The following is a 14,506-nucleotide window of genomic DNA, read 5'->3' on the forward strand; positions in this document are numbered from 1 at the left end:
GCAAAGTTAATTAGGGTGTAAATCAGTATTTTTTCTAATAAGCAATTTCTGTACAATTTTTCTCAAGGTTTGTTGGCATCCAAAGCTGTTGGGGTGGATGGTGCTGAAAAAAAGGAAGACTACAATGAAACAGCTCCAATGCTGGAGCAGGTATGAAATGGTAGCATTTGATTTTTTTCAAGGTTCCCACTGGAATGATCACGGAGCTCTAGTATCTACGTAATTGAAATTCCCCTTTTGATCAGATATGGGAATAGGAAGCTAATTAATTGACGATATATTTTTAACTCTGCCTTCTCCAAGGTATACAGATAACTACAGACTTCATTAGTGTTTGATTTTATAGACTGGCATTAAAGCCTTTGTCTCCAAAATTTGAAGGCCTGGAGACAGGCATCCCAGGGTATAAGCTTCCAGCTGGATCACCTTTAACTAGCTTACAAAAAGACCCTTACACAAATACTTTCCATTTGTGAGTAAAACAGGGTTTTTTGACATCTAATAAAGCTTCTTTTGTAAGAAGTTTCTTTTATATTGTAACAATTGGTGTTGTTAGACTGACTATGTGTTTTATGAATTGATCAATGAGCCATACATTTTTGCTAGGATGTATATTTTAATAACTACAAAAAAAGAGAGTTTAAAAAACTATTAAGGGTCTGTCTTTAAACCACCTAATAGAGGAATTTAAAAGTGAAGGTTGCAGTTGCTAGATTTTGCCTTGGCTACCTTCAGATTCCCACAATACTTGTACATAATGAACTGTGCATGCTTTTACATTCTCTAAGGGCTTAACTTCTTAGGCACTGTAAGACTATAAGAACGCAGTAATAGCCATAACTGGATTTCCTTGGTTCTCCTGTTTTAAAATCTGAGCCTTAATGTAGTTTTAATATATCCTTTTTGTATTACTTTTCTTTATTAGTAGCCTAATAAAGAAGACTTTAAAATGAGTATCTTTTGCTCTCCTCTAGATGCGTTTTAAAAACTATTCCAAATTTAATTGATATTGTATTGAGTTTTTCAGGGTTATTTTAGGCCTGATTTGATAACAGTGCGTTGTTTTGGTGCCTCCATTAATGTTGTATTAAATCAATGGGTCTTTTAAATTGATTAATATGTCATTGAATCATACCTTCTGATTTTCTGTGATCATCAAACGGTTAAGTCTTTGCCGTTATTGTCAGTATATCAACCAAATTTTAAATAACTTTTTTTACTGTGTATTACTATATTCAACGTCCCAGATATAACAATATTTTGTATTTTCACCACTGTTTATGGTATTCTCAGAATGCGATAAATCAGGGACTTGGGTAATAAAATGTTTCTGGAAAATTCATTACAATGTCAATCTTTGATTATGCACAATCCTGCTGAGGTGAATGTGATTGTGAAAAGTACTTATTAAATGTGAAGTTAGTGTAGAGGGCAGTACCCATCTTAGAGAGAAGTACAGAAAACCACGTTTTGAAATTGAATTTAAAAAAGAAAGAAAGGAAAATTGTGTAACTCGGCTGTTTCTATTTTCATAATTAAAAACTTTTGAGAGTCCTTGCCAGTTTTGTAACAAAGAGACCAACAATCATTAATGAAAACCTTGTAAATTATTTTAGATTTTCAGGAACACCATGCCATTTCCTCATTTTCTACTTGTCATTCAGGTTGATTTCAATGTGAAAATGTTTTGTGAACAAACACTTATTTTTATCCTATGTGTTAGCCTCGTTTCATAGTTAAAAAGCCGAGTTATAAAGCTCTTAATTACATCTCAATTGGTATCAGCAATAGACCTAAAGGAGAGGTATTGATTGTTACTAACCTCTGTTTCCTAATGAGTTAAAGTAATGTCACTCATGACATAGATTGATAACAGGCCTGTAGTCAAAACTTACTGTGCTAATGGACTTATTTATATTTTTAAAAAATTCAAACTCTGTGGTCTTGAACCCCAATTCTCAGCTTCTTAATTATAGATTATTTAATTGTATTAGGGATATGTCATGTTATATTTACTTTTGGATAAAACTTGCATTAGATGCATAATAACTCAGTAAGTTTTAAAAACAATGTTAATTTTTCCTTGTTTAGAAGTTAAGCACCTTATCAAGATATTAAGTTTTAAAATCTTGTTTTATAACTTTGTAACTTGAGAGTAATGGATGCTGTAGTGATGTCTTTCACATATGTGAAGATGAACAATAAAATTGTTTATTTACAAGTAATGGCTCTAATTACTTTTCTGGCAACACCTTTTATAATAAGGTTAGGAATACTATCCATTTATGAAGTACCTTTTCAAATAATTAATCTGCACTTATACACATTTATAATGAGTAAATTCAATAATAGAAATGATGACAACTGAATGAGTGGGACACTTGACACCAGGCCTTTTATGTGGTATGTCCAACATGCTGTCTATAGAGCATTCAAGGTGCCCTACTTAATACCAAATATGCACTTTTCTTCCCCAGCAAAATTTGACTTGTATCTCAGTGGGAACAGAATTATTTATTTATTTAGTCCCCAGAAAATGATCTTTCATACTCCAGAGAACTGCAGACAGTAAACCTGATAGTTATTCTCCACAAGATATGGAAGTAAAAAGATTTCTTGGGGACAAGCATGTCGTTTATAGTGCTAGCAATTTGACTCTTTATAAAGGCCTATGGTAGAATAGATTTTCAAAAAATGCATATTATGTATTTTGCTTTCAGATAGGTATATCAGAAAGAGATAGAGGTATTGCAGAACCATAAATTGCAAATTCATCCAATGTAGCTATTTTCTCTTGTTTTGAAAAATGGACACATTCACACATATTTTAACATATGTAGGAAATTTTACAGCCAAATGAATAAAAATGTTCTTTTATGAAAGAACTGACAAAGTTCTAATTTTTTTTTAAAAGTATCAGTTGGCAGGAAGAAGGTAAAAACTCTCATCTAAGAATGCGACGTATTTTGTTTTTAAATCCAATGTTTTTAACTTACACTTTATCTCTTTGGTTTTTTTTTTGTTGTTGTTGCTTGTTTTGTATTGTTTTTTAGTCTTTTAACTCTATATTGCTGGTGGCTCTGATTTCATGATGCATTGTGCTTATGAAACTCTAGCTTTCAGCACTAAAATGAGTTAAAGATAGTGTTTTGTTAATTTGGTCATTGTTTTTCCTGTTCAGATCTTTCTTTAAAGGGAAACTGTCTACTTAGACCTTCACATTCAACTTAAAAGAAAAGATTTTATAAGAAAACATCTAAAGTCAAAAGCTTAAATGTATTCCTCTAATCCTTTAAAACATGAAAATGCTGTTTATTTTCTGAATTATTGTCATTGGCAATTATGGTTCCTAAAGGGGTATATTTCTATTTAATACTGAAAATATTTGTCCAGTAAGATAACATTTTATGTTCTGAAAATATTGTGAATAATATATTTTAAAAAATTAATTTAGACTGAAAGTTGACAGCATCCCTTTAAAGACAGCCTATTCAACTTTTAGTTAATAATTTGTGGGGTTCTTTTTGGTTTTTCATTTGTAATAGAAATGTTGTATGTTGCTTAACAATGTTTCTGGATACTAAAGTTGCTTAACAGTCAAAATAGAATACAAGAACAAAAATGAAGAAGCCAAAATAAAAATATCAATTTTTTATTATTTATTCAGGCGATTTCACCTAAACCTCAAAGTCAGAAAAAAAATGAAGCTGACATTAGCAGTTCTGCCAACACTCAGAAACCTGCACTGTTATCCTCAACTTTGTCTTCAGGGAAGGCTCGCAGCAAGAAATGCAAACATGAATCTGGAGATTCTTCTGGGTGTATAAAACCCCCTAAATCACCACTTTCCCCAGAATTAATACAAGTCGAGGATTTGACGCTTGTATCTCAGCTTTCTTCTTCAGTGATAAATAAAACTAGTGAGCACAGATTTTTAAAAAATAGTTATTTATCCTATAAGATACATTAAAAACAGTTTGATTGTAGTTATATTGTATTTTTATGAAGTTGCTTTTTAAAAACTCAAGTGGATATGATAGGGAAGGCTTGAAACTATTTCAGGGGCAAAAACCATAGACATTTCTTACTGATTTGTTGCTTAGAGACTACTGCTGGTTGAGAATCCTTTCCATTTAATAACACAGATTCCACTGTAGTTTGACTCTCCTCAACTCATAATCCAAGCATACTGAGAGGCCTGATTCATTACAAAAAAAAAGAAAGTTATAAAAAGACCCATGATAGCTATTTTTACTTAAGACTATTCCTGTAGATTTTTTGTCCCCACTTGTCTATAACTTCCCTCTGCAATACATTTTATTCATTCTTATTATAATATTTATAGTCCAGACTTCAGTTCAATCTTTTTAATGAAAAAAAATGCCCCTGTGATTATATTTTTAAAGATTTTACTGTTTCAGTACTTCTAATTTTTCAAGAGTTAATGCAGTCTTTTTCGAAATCACCCTTCACATGGGTATATCTATCTATCTCCCTATATATCTGTGTATATAAATAATACAAGATTTGTGTTGACCCTGAGTTTCTCATATTAGTTTAGTATTCTAAGTTGGAGACATGAATAACAGTTATTTGAAAAGTCAGTTGGTAAATGATGGTTTTTTTTGCTCTTTATGCAACAAATGAAATACATGATCAGTTGAGTGAATATGACATGTTTCCTTATGAACTATTCCATATTGTGTCTTCCAGAATAATCAAAGCTGTTGGCATTCAGAAGACGCTTATCAAACATATTAACCTATTTTCCCTTAGTTGCCATATTTTCTACTGAATCATTTTTTCATTTTGATCAGGTTTTGCTTTTTTGTTCTTTTTAATAGGTGGAAAGAATGGGAACATAATTGTTTTCCTAATAAGCTTCATTTCATTATGGCATTTGTCATGAAATAGTGTCAGTAGTAGTCACTGGAATGTCATATGACATTAATAAACTTTTTTTTTTTTTTTTGGAAATTATATCTTGGTGTTATAACCACAATATTATAGCAATTAAATGTTATTCTTTCATATTTTCTAGTTACCAACATGTCTTTCGTTTTGATTGTAAAATTACTCTTAAATACCCAAACATCAATCTCTTTAGACTGTTCTTATTTCCTCTTTCTAAATTAACATGAATATATTGGCATATATAATCTTGCCTATTCTAGTCAAATGTGTTTATATGCCATGTAGAAAGAAGATATCTAAAAGTGTGAGAGACATTTCCAAATATTTATATTATATTGCTAGAAGATGCCTAAATTACTTACCAAGTTGTTAAAAAACACAAGTACACAATGTCATCATCTTAAATATCCTCATTATTTGCTCACAATAAGTATACAAAGTTGTTTTTGTTCACTTTTTTTTTTTAATGAATCAGGCCCAGACATGTTTATAAAACCCCATTTGGGGGGATGATGATGGGATAAAATTATTTACATTAGTGTAAAGTAAATCACTAACTCATTTAATGTTATATCATCTATATCCCTGCCTTTTTTTCCCTTAGAGTTTCTAGATTTGCAATGTAGCAAAAGGAATATATATATATATATTTTTCCTTATCTTTTGCTGTAAAGAGACTATTTTTCCCGAAGGAAAAATGGCAATTTACACGACGATCTGCAATTAGAGAAATTAACTGTAGTCTGTCACTTGGGGGAGCTACTTGAAATTAATGTTCCATTTTATTTTCTTTTAGTTCTAGTAGAGTGTAGATTTTACAATTTTTGATTGACTCATTTTGAATGAGGGCACAATTTTTGCCTTTGATTACCTTTGGAACATGCCATTCCTTGTGGATATCTTATAACAACATCAGAGGGAAGAATATGAATCATTTTTTCCCATTTATCTCCTTAAATATTATAAGATGCTCCTGGTATGTATCTGCTTCGTGAACATTGAAGATCTTTTTCTAGGTCCTCCACAGCCTGTGAATCCCCCTAGACCTTTCAAGCATAGTGAGCGGAGAAGAAGATCTCAGCGTTTAGCCACCTTACCCATGCCTGATGATTCTGTAGAAAAGGTTTCTTCTCCCTCTCCAGCCACTGATGGGAAAGTATTCTCCATCAGTTCTCAAAATCAGCAAGAATCTTCAGTACCAGAGGGTAATGTATATTGATTTCCTATAGAACCAAACATAAAAGAAGATAAAGAAAAAACTAAGAGATAAAGATTATTAAAATATTAAGATATTTCTGCTCTTATATCTTCTGGAGTTATAAGCACTTCACTTATTCTACAAATATTTATTGAGTGCCTTCTTTGTGCCAGGCACTGTTTAAATTATGTAACACTTTAATTCACAGTGATAGTAACTGAGCCATTTTATCTGTGTTAATATTATATTACACTCTTTATTTTGTGTAGTGCCTGATGTTGCACATTTGCCACTTGAGAAGCTGGGACCCTGTCTCCCTCTTGACTTAAGTCGTGGTTCAGAAGTTACAGCACCAGTAGCCTCAGATTCCTCTTACCATAATGAATGTCCCAGGGCAGAAAAAGAGGATACACAGATGCTTCCAAATCCTTCTTCCAAAGCAATAGCTGATGGAAGAGGAGCTCCAGCAGCAGCAGGTAAAAGAAAAAAAATAAAGGCTCTTATAAGTAGATAAGTAGCTAGGCTTGCAGTTATTAGGTATAAACATTTTGAGGTTTAACTACATTATTTTGATTCCTATATAATTCCTTTTCATAAATACTTCTCTGTTTTAAAGGTCTTTTGTGTGATCATTTTACAATCATATTCCTTGGACATACATGCTTCTTAACCTTGTCACTTGATCTATTTCCTTCTCCCTGCTTTTTTATATATCCTTATTTCTACTAAATATAAATTATTAGAGCTAAGTATAATTACAGGAATTCTTACTTTTGAAGCCAGGAAATACTTAATGGGATCAGTACTTTGGTTTAAGGATTTTGATAGAATTTAATATTTAAGAAACACTGAACTATATGCCTGTATCTTAAATATAATTCCATCTTTTGGGACAGAATCCTCCAAATTGAATTAAATTTGCTGTAAAGTTATTTTGAGGAGTGCAATATATAAAATCAGCCATCCTTAATAACACATTTTTTTCATGATTTTGTGATATTTATTGTAGTTCGAAAGCATTTGGATGTGTATTTTACAAAGCTGATATTTTAAATCTAGCAGAATATCGATTCATGTTTCCCTTATGTGGGTGCATTGTTTTATTTAGAAGTTTTTAAGAATTATAACCTGATCCAGAATACACATAATAAAAAAGGCCACTACTAGTTACAAATGCACTTCTGGTAAATTACTATTGGAATTAGATATTTGAAGGAAGTCTGAATTTAGTTTGTTGTGAGTTGGAGAAAAACATAAGGCAGTTTGTTGATTCGTTACCAAGGGTGTTGGTGATCATTGTGTTTACAGGCGTCTTCCCTGAAACCACTTTATCCATTTTTTGGATGAAGCATAAAATGAAACTTATTCTTTTCTGGTGATGGCATGTATTGAAATCAAATGATTGAAGTAACTTAAGAGACATATACTTATTTTATTTGTTTTAATTTATTTTTTTTTATTATACTTTAGGTTTTAGTGTACATGTGCACAATGTGCAGGTTTGTTACATATGTATCCATGTGCCATGTTGTTTTGCTGCACCCATTAACTCGTCATTTAGCATTAGGTATATCTCCTAATGCTGTCCCTCCCCCCTCCCCTCACCCCACAACAGTCCTCAGAGTGTGATGTTCCCCTTCCTGTGTCCATGAGTTCTCATTGTTCAATTCCCACCTATGAGTGAGAACATGCGGTGTTTGGTTTTTTGTCCTTGCAATAGTTTACTGAGAATGATGTTTTCCAGTTTCATCCATGTCCCTACAAAGGACATGAACTCATCATTTTTTATGGCTGCATAGTATTCCATGGTGTATATGTGCCTTATTTTTATTAATTTTTATCTTTATATAAAGGTTGAAGTTACTTTGTACATGATAATTCTTTATCATGTTTAAAAAAATAAAACAATACCCAAATCTGAATATTTGTAGATTTTGAAACATTTCCTGTAGTTTCTCAAATCAGATCTATTGTCTTTTGACTCTTGGTCTTTCCTTAAGATAATTAATTTTTCTTTTCCACTTTTCCACAAGGTTTCCAAATTATCAATGACCCACTGAGATACTTTTTTGATAAAGGTCTTATTCAGTTATTTAACGATCTGGAATTTGTTACCATACTGAATGTAAGAAAAATATGTTAAAAGGTTGTATATCCATTGGGAAAATTATTTTCAGATGTACATGTGAAAATATTTACATTTTTCTTTAAAAGTATTCTAATATTAGTAACCATATTGAAATATAGGCCAATATAAGTAACTGTGTAATAACTAAGAGTCTTACATTAACAGATTATATATCCTAAAATATCAATGTAGTGATTGTGCATGGAAGTCCTTGACTTAGATGATTTTGCTTTTAACCAGATTATTAACTTCCTCTTTTCAGAATTTCTAGCATATTTGTGGCAATATGGCTGACTACCTTAGAGGAACGCACACGAATATTCTTTCCCTTTTTAAATATTAGCAGTAACTATTGGAAAAGTAAAACAAGTAAGATCATTTTCTGGGAAAGTAAAAGGTAGAGAGGAGTTTAGCTATAATTTGAATTTGTGGAAGAGTAAGGATTATCTGGGTATGATGAGCTTAATTGTACAGTAGCTGTCAACTTTGATTATAGCAAGGAAATGCATAGTTTTAATTGTTAATTACTGAAGGTTTATTAGAGGGTTGAACACAGTATTTGAATAGAGGGAGGTGAAATTTTAATTTGTTTCTGTGACCTCTTAATTTTTAGTTTTTGAGGAAAGTAGTGCAATTTAGGTCACGTTCTAACTGAACACCTTTTGATTACAACCTTGTGCGCCTGTCCCACTTGCATTGAAATTCTCGGTGGTCTCTATGCTTTTCTCCTTAACCTTTTTGTTATTCACCTTCTCTTGACCATTTTGCAGTATTTGTTATGCTTCTGTCTGTTCCCCAAGTCCTCTTACATCTAGAGTCGAAGTGCCAGGTTTTTATGTTTTCATTTTTTGATACATACATACATATATGCACACACTCATACACACATGTATGTTTGGTTGGTGTCCATATTAATTATAAAAGTAAATTTTGTTACTGTTGAATTTTAAAACTCATAATTGAAAACATTCTTTACAGTTTGTCAGAGACATTTTCTGAGTTATTTTTGTCAAATTGAAACTCTTGGGGAGTTTAGAATGATGAGGGTGTTAGTTGCTAACTGTGAAATTGTTTGACATGGTTAGGTTTTTACTTTTGGGGGAGCAAGATAAATTCACGCTGTTGAGTTTAGCATTTGATGCTGAAAGATTAATGAGATTTGCAAATAGTCCAATTATTATATACAACTTTTCTTAATTGTTTTCCAGTAGAGATAATGAACTTGAAATAATCTCTCTATGTTCTTCTACTGGGATGGATGCCCACATGTCTAGCCACTGTTAAGAATGCTGTTGCTGCCTACATTACCAAACAAGTAATTGGTATCTTTGTAAAAATTGGTGCCTTTGTTTTTATTTTACTATCAGGATGCTTTCTCACAGAGCCAGCCAATTTTGGATAAGGATATAGCCTCAGGAAATCTTAATTCTGTTAGTATCTGGGAGGATAGAGTAAATCAAGTTTTTTGAAAAGTGGTCTTTTGAAAAATACTCTTGGTTCAGGTTCTCACAGGCACCTTGGGCCAACAGTTATCTATTGCCCCTTGTCACACAATTCTCTTTAGGTGGGAAGCACAGTGTGAACAGATATGGAATCTGCCTTCCGGAAACTTAGAGTCTAGAAGGGACACAAAGCTAATAACTGAAATACAAATATTTAAAGCAAGATGTAAGTGCCTGAAGAGGTGTAAAGTACTCTTGGGTGTAAAGGAAGAAAAGATTGCCCCAAGAGGCCTCTGGTAGAGCCTCTTAAAAACTCTGGAGAGACAAACCATCTGCCTTTCTTCCTGCTTACTTGAAACTCAGTTTTTCATCTATATGATGAGATTATAGTTGATGATGTCTGTGGTCACTTTTGGCTCTACAATGTTGATGTTTTACTTATCACTAATCAGGCATTTGATAGAGTCTATGTTTATTCCAAAAAAAAAAAAAGATTATAATATAGGATTATTTCCAGCTTAAAAACATCAATTAAGATAGCTTAGAGATGATAACTTACTGTTTGTAACCACTGTGAAGGCAAAATTGGCATTGGTAGGTTGTATAAATATAATTTTGAGCCATTTAAAAAAGTTACTCTTATATTAAAAGAAATACTTTTAGTAACACATCTTCATTTTTTTTTTATTTTTTAGCAAATTAGTAAATAAGTATCAAGGAGCATTTACCTGTTTTATTGCAGCATGTCTTAGTTAGCATGGATAGGAATGTTGGCTTGACGTGGCCATGCACAGTGTACCTTTATGTAACGTCAGGATGTCCATGAGCAGGTCCCCTGAGTTTTCGGGTAGCATTCGATGAAATGCATCAGGCTTTGCTTCAGTGTCATTCAAAGTCATCTTAGTTTTTGAATGAAATGTAGATGTAAGTAAATGTATTTACTTATTACATAGATACTTACATAGATACTATGATACTTACTATCATAGATGAGATAGTTGGACTCTTCTTAGTGAATCTTCTGTAGCGTGTTCATGAATTATATTATCGATTGGTTAGTATAATCCATTTTATCACCAGTGAAAAACAGAAGTAGGTCATGGGGTTGGTCTAAGTATGGCAAAAAAGCATGTTGTCAGTTGTACCTAATCTGCCTGTGGCGGGTTTTGAAATGGCCTTCATTTTTATTCCAACATCTCACATCAACTTTACATTTACTATTTAAAATCCTTTTTGTTTTAAATTATTTTTCAATTTATTTTCCAGATTTGTTCAAAACTACAACTGGAGACTCTATTGCCTCCACCCTCATACCAAATGTTCATGGCTTCTACAGAGCCTGGGGTTTCCATGGAGAGTCTCAGGGATTGCCTGTCTTTTTAGTCAGAAGAATCTGTAATGTTTAGCATACCAGAAGAGGCTTGAGAAATCCCTCTACATTACGAGTTTTTTGAGTTGTGTGCAGGCAGGCGTGGTTCAGAGATCTGCCTCTCTGACTTTAACTAGATTAGCTCCATTTGTGTTTTGGTTTTTGTTGCTGTGTTTTGTATTCAGCTGCCAGATATTTTTTTCTTAAATGTTCTGTTGCTAAAACTTAGTTTAAAGATTACTATTCTACAAACTAGTGTTCTGGTACTTTGGTCACCAAATTCTAGCACGTGGTAAAATAAGGACAAGATAGTGAACTTCTTGTAAAACTAAACTTATTTTTCTCGTTGACCTCTGGAATGGTCTGTTTTGTTTTCCTATTTGTAAGTATTTTTTAAAGTCCTGCCTTTGCATATATGAATATTTATTTTAATATCCTTGCTTGAGTAAAACATCGACAACCCTTTATAAGTCTCCCAGTTTTACTTTTGAAATTTTATCATTTATGAAATCGAAAGGTTTGGGAACCACTAGAACAAGTAAAAACTAAATCTAGAACTGACTCTCTGGACCCCACTCTGGGAATGACTGCATCTCTTCTACTGTGTTAACTTCCGTGTTTCTGGTGCAGTGGTTCATAACTGTTTTATTTGTCTTCCAAGTACCTAAGGGGTGCACACATTCCATTCAGTAAAAGTAGCCTAGTAAGGCAGTTCCTTTAATCTGACTCCCTGTCCCCACTCCAGGAGATTCTAAACATCATTGCGCCATCTTTTCCCTAGAGATCCAGTGCTCTAGAGATGTAAGAACCTAAGAGGCAATGATCACTGTTAGCAATATATCTGAATATATCTGTACTACCACTGAGGATTTGGAAAGCACATGCCTCATGGTTTGCATTGTAAATGCTTTTTGTTTTCAAGGAAATTGATAAAATTTATAAAGTTCTAATAGTGCAGCAAGTAGTAAACAGAAGTGATGCATTTCTTCAACAGTCTTGCTAATAAGAAAATTTAATTGTATTTCTCTTTGCTGTGATATCCCTTTCATTTTTTCTGTCATAACAAATGGAGATTATTGGTATTCTTATTTAGGTTTAAACTTACTTGCTAGAGCCTTATTGGCACTTGATTTGAGTGGTATTTTTATATTTTTATTATGTTTAAGTGATAGAAAATATTTGAAGATGAATGAAATATCAGCTTTTTTGATACTGTTGTAGAATGATCTTAAAAAATTAAAAAACTGGTAAATGATGACATTAAAGCATAATTTAATAGATTAAAATTGTATTATAAATGTACTGTAGTATTTTTCTTAGATTAACACTAGCCACAAATAGATATTAGCATTGGGAATGGTTGAATATGAATTGATTAAATGTACCTGTGTCAGCTGCACAGTAATTAAAAGTGCAATATTGGTTTAAAAATGAATTTTGGACTATTAATAATACCTATGTTTTATTGGAATATTTATTGAGATTGAATATTTTAATGTATGAATATGTCTTTGTATTTTACATTTATATATAGAACAAAAGTGGCTTGCAGAACAGTTTTATTTTGGCTATTATCATTACCTAACAGTGCATTCATGATGGAGTTCAAAGGTACAAGTTTGTTTTAGGCACAAGAGCTTAAATGTTAGTTTTAAAAATGTGTACAGGTTGTTGAAAACCAGTATACTTTAATATGGAGTTTAATATTTCATTTGGATAATCCAGATAGCATTCATGTCATAACTGTCACAGAAGTAGAAAATGGTACCTGGAACTACTACTCAGATGAATTTCAGTATGTTTTGGATTGCCAAAGTCTGTGGTGCTAGAGTAGACCTTTACTGATGGCCTAGTACAGTTAACTTTTTCTTTATGGTTAGACCCATATTTATGCTATTTCTGGAAATAGTGTAGTGTCAAATTATTACCCTACCACAAAGGAGAAAATGAAAAAAATTACATATTTACCAGTCTTTGGACTAGACATCTTACATATTTTGACTCACATAATCCTTATAACTGCTTGAGATATATAGACTTATTCCTGTTTGGCAGATAAGGAAACAGAAGCACAGAGGCATTAAATGATGTCCTCAAGGCCACAGAGCTAGTAAGTGGTGGAACCAGAAGTTGAACCTAAGTAGTTTGAATAACAAAAATCACATTTAATTTATTGTTTTGGTTGTTTTTTTAAGGTAAGAAATCTCACTGCTTTGTTACCAGTTCAGGCAGTAAAACATGTAGACCGTTAGGAGAAAAAGAGTTTTACATAGAGTTTTATGAGCAATTGTAATGTAAAATATTATCCCATACTTTTAAGTTTTTCTGATTAAACTTACATATTTTTCCCCTAACCCACAGGAATATCGAAAACAGAAAAAAAAGTGAAATTGGAAGAAAAAAGCTCAACAGCATTTGGTATGAACAGAAAGTAATATTTAAGCAAAAGACTATAAAGCTTGACAGAGAGGGAGGACATAGTCTGCCCCTTACTCTTTACCAGTTAATGCTACCTTAGGTGTAAGTGATCATCTGTTTTAGTTCTTACTAGTGTTAGTCAGCTCCAGATACATGATTTATTAAACACATTATCTTGTTTTATATGTAACTTTTTTGTTAAGAGAGTCTCTTGCTTTCTCCGAAGGAACTTTTGTGTTTATGATCATCCCTAGTCAAAATTGTGGCTATTCAAAAATAGACCTCGATTTAATATGGTTGAGACTTTAGAGAATGGATGATAGATTAAAATAGTAATTTTTTCACACTTTCTTCTTCATTATGGTTTATAAAAATGTTATTGAGTTTTCTGCTATATTTTCTATTTTCTGTGCTGTAATGACTAAAAGTCACGAAATAATGGATGATAGTCTTAAATATACTGTAGATTAGTTAACTGGAGCTTGAATCACTGAAGTTGGTCAAATATGTTGGATAAATTATAGGCTAAACCATTGTGAGTTGGAGCAATAGCTAGTAGGATATGTGTGATGATTTAATTTGAAATGTAGGATACTGCTCTAATATTTATTTTTTTAAGAACATATGATTGGGGAAAAGAATGCTTTACAATTTTGGAAAAATTAGTTTAATGAAGTATATTTTTTTTCCTCGTGTTCTTAGCCTTCATTGTTAAACACACAAAGAATGTAAATAAAGACTGGAGGAGTTGTTTATGAATTGATTTAATTATTTTTAAAGCTTATCCAAAGCAACAAGTCCATCACGTTTTTTTTTTTTTTTTTTTAGTCTCCTAATTTATTCTCTCATTAAATTACATATGGAAATGCTGAGTCTCTTCATTCAGGTCCTTTGTAAACAAACTATGGAGTTTAACTTCTTACCACATCAGGAAATTGAGAATATTACTCATTGAAAGGTTTTAACTACTGTCTGTGTTAACTTTAAGGTATCAGGAGTTGGGATTTCTCAGCACTGCTAATGAAGATCCCCTCTTA

The 14,506-nt window shown here is 32.2% G+C and overlaps 1 protein-coding gene across 16 annotated transcripts in view; it reads left to right on the forward strand.

Annotated features, from left to right (window-relative positions):
* Nucleotides 1-14,506, forward strand: part of PHF20L1 (PHD finger protein 20 like 1) — a 74,201-nt gene that overhangs the window by 35,667 nt on the left and 24,028 nt on the right. For all 16 annotated transcript variants that reach the window (XR_010121951.1, XM_063643554.1, XM_063643549.1 and 13 more), the window contains 5 exons: nt 68-150; nt 3,668-3,920; nt 5,931-6,119; nt 6,382-6,588; nt 13,413-13,469. Coding sequence is in view for 15 of the 16 variants with exons in the window: in XM_063643554.1 (XP_063499624.1) it covers nt 68-150; nt 3,668-3,920; nt 5,931-6,119; nt 6,382-6,588; nt 13,413-13,469 (789 nt within the window). In the remaining variant the exon portion in view is untranslated. The remainder of the gene's footprint in view (nt 1-67; nt 151-3,667; nt 3,921-5,930; nt 6,120-6,381; nt 6,589-13,412; nt 13,470-14,506) is intronic.

Source organism: Symphalangus syndactylus, chromosome 7 (genome assembly GCF_028878055.3).
Source record: "Symphalangus syndactylus isolate Jambi chromosome 7, NHGRI_mSymSyn1-v2.1_pri, whole genome shotgun sequence".
NCBI lineage: Eukaryota > Metazoa > Chordata > Mammalia > Primates > Hylobatidae > Symphalangus > Symphalangus syndactylus.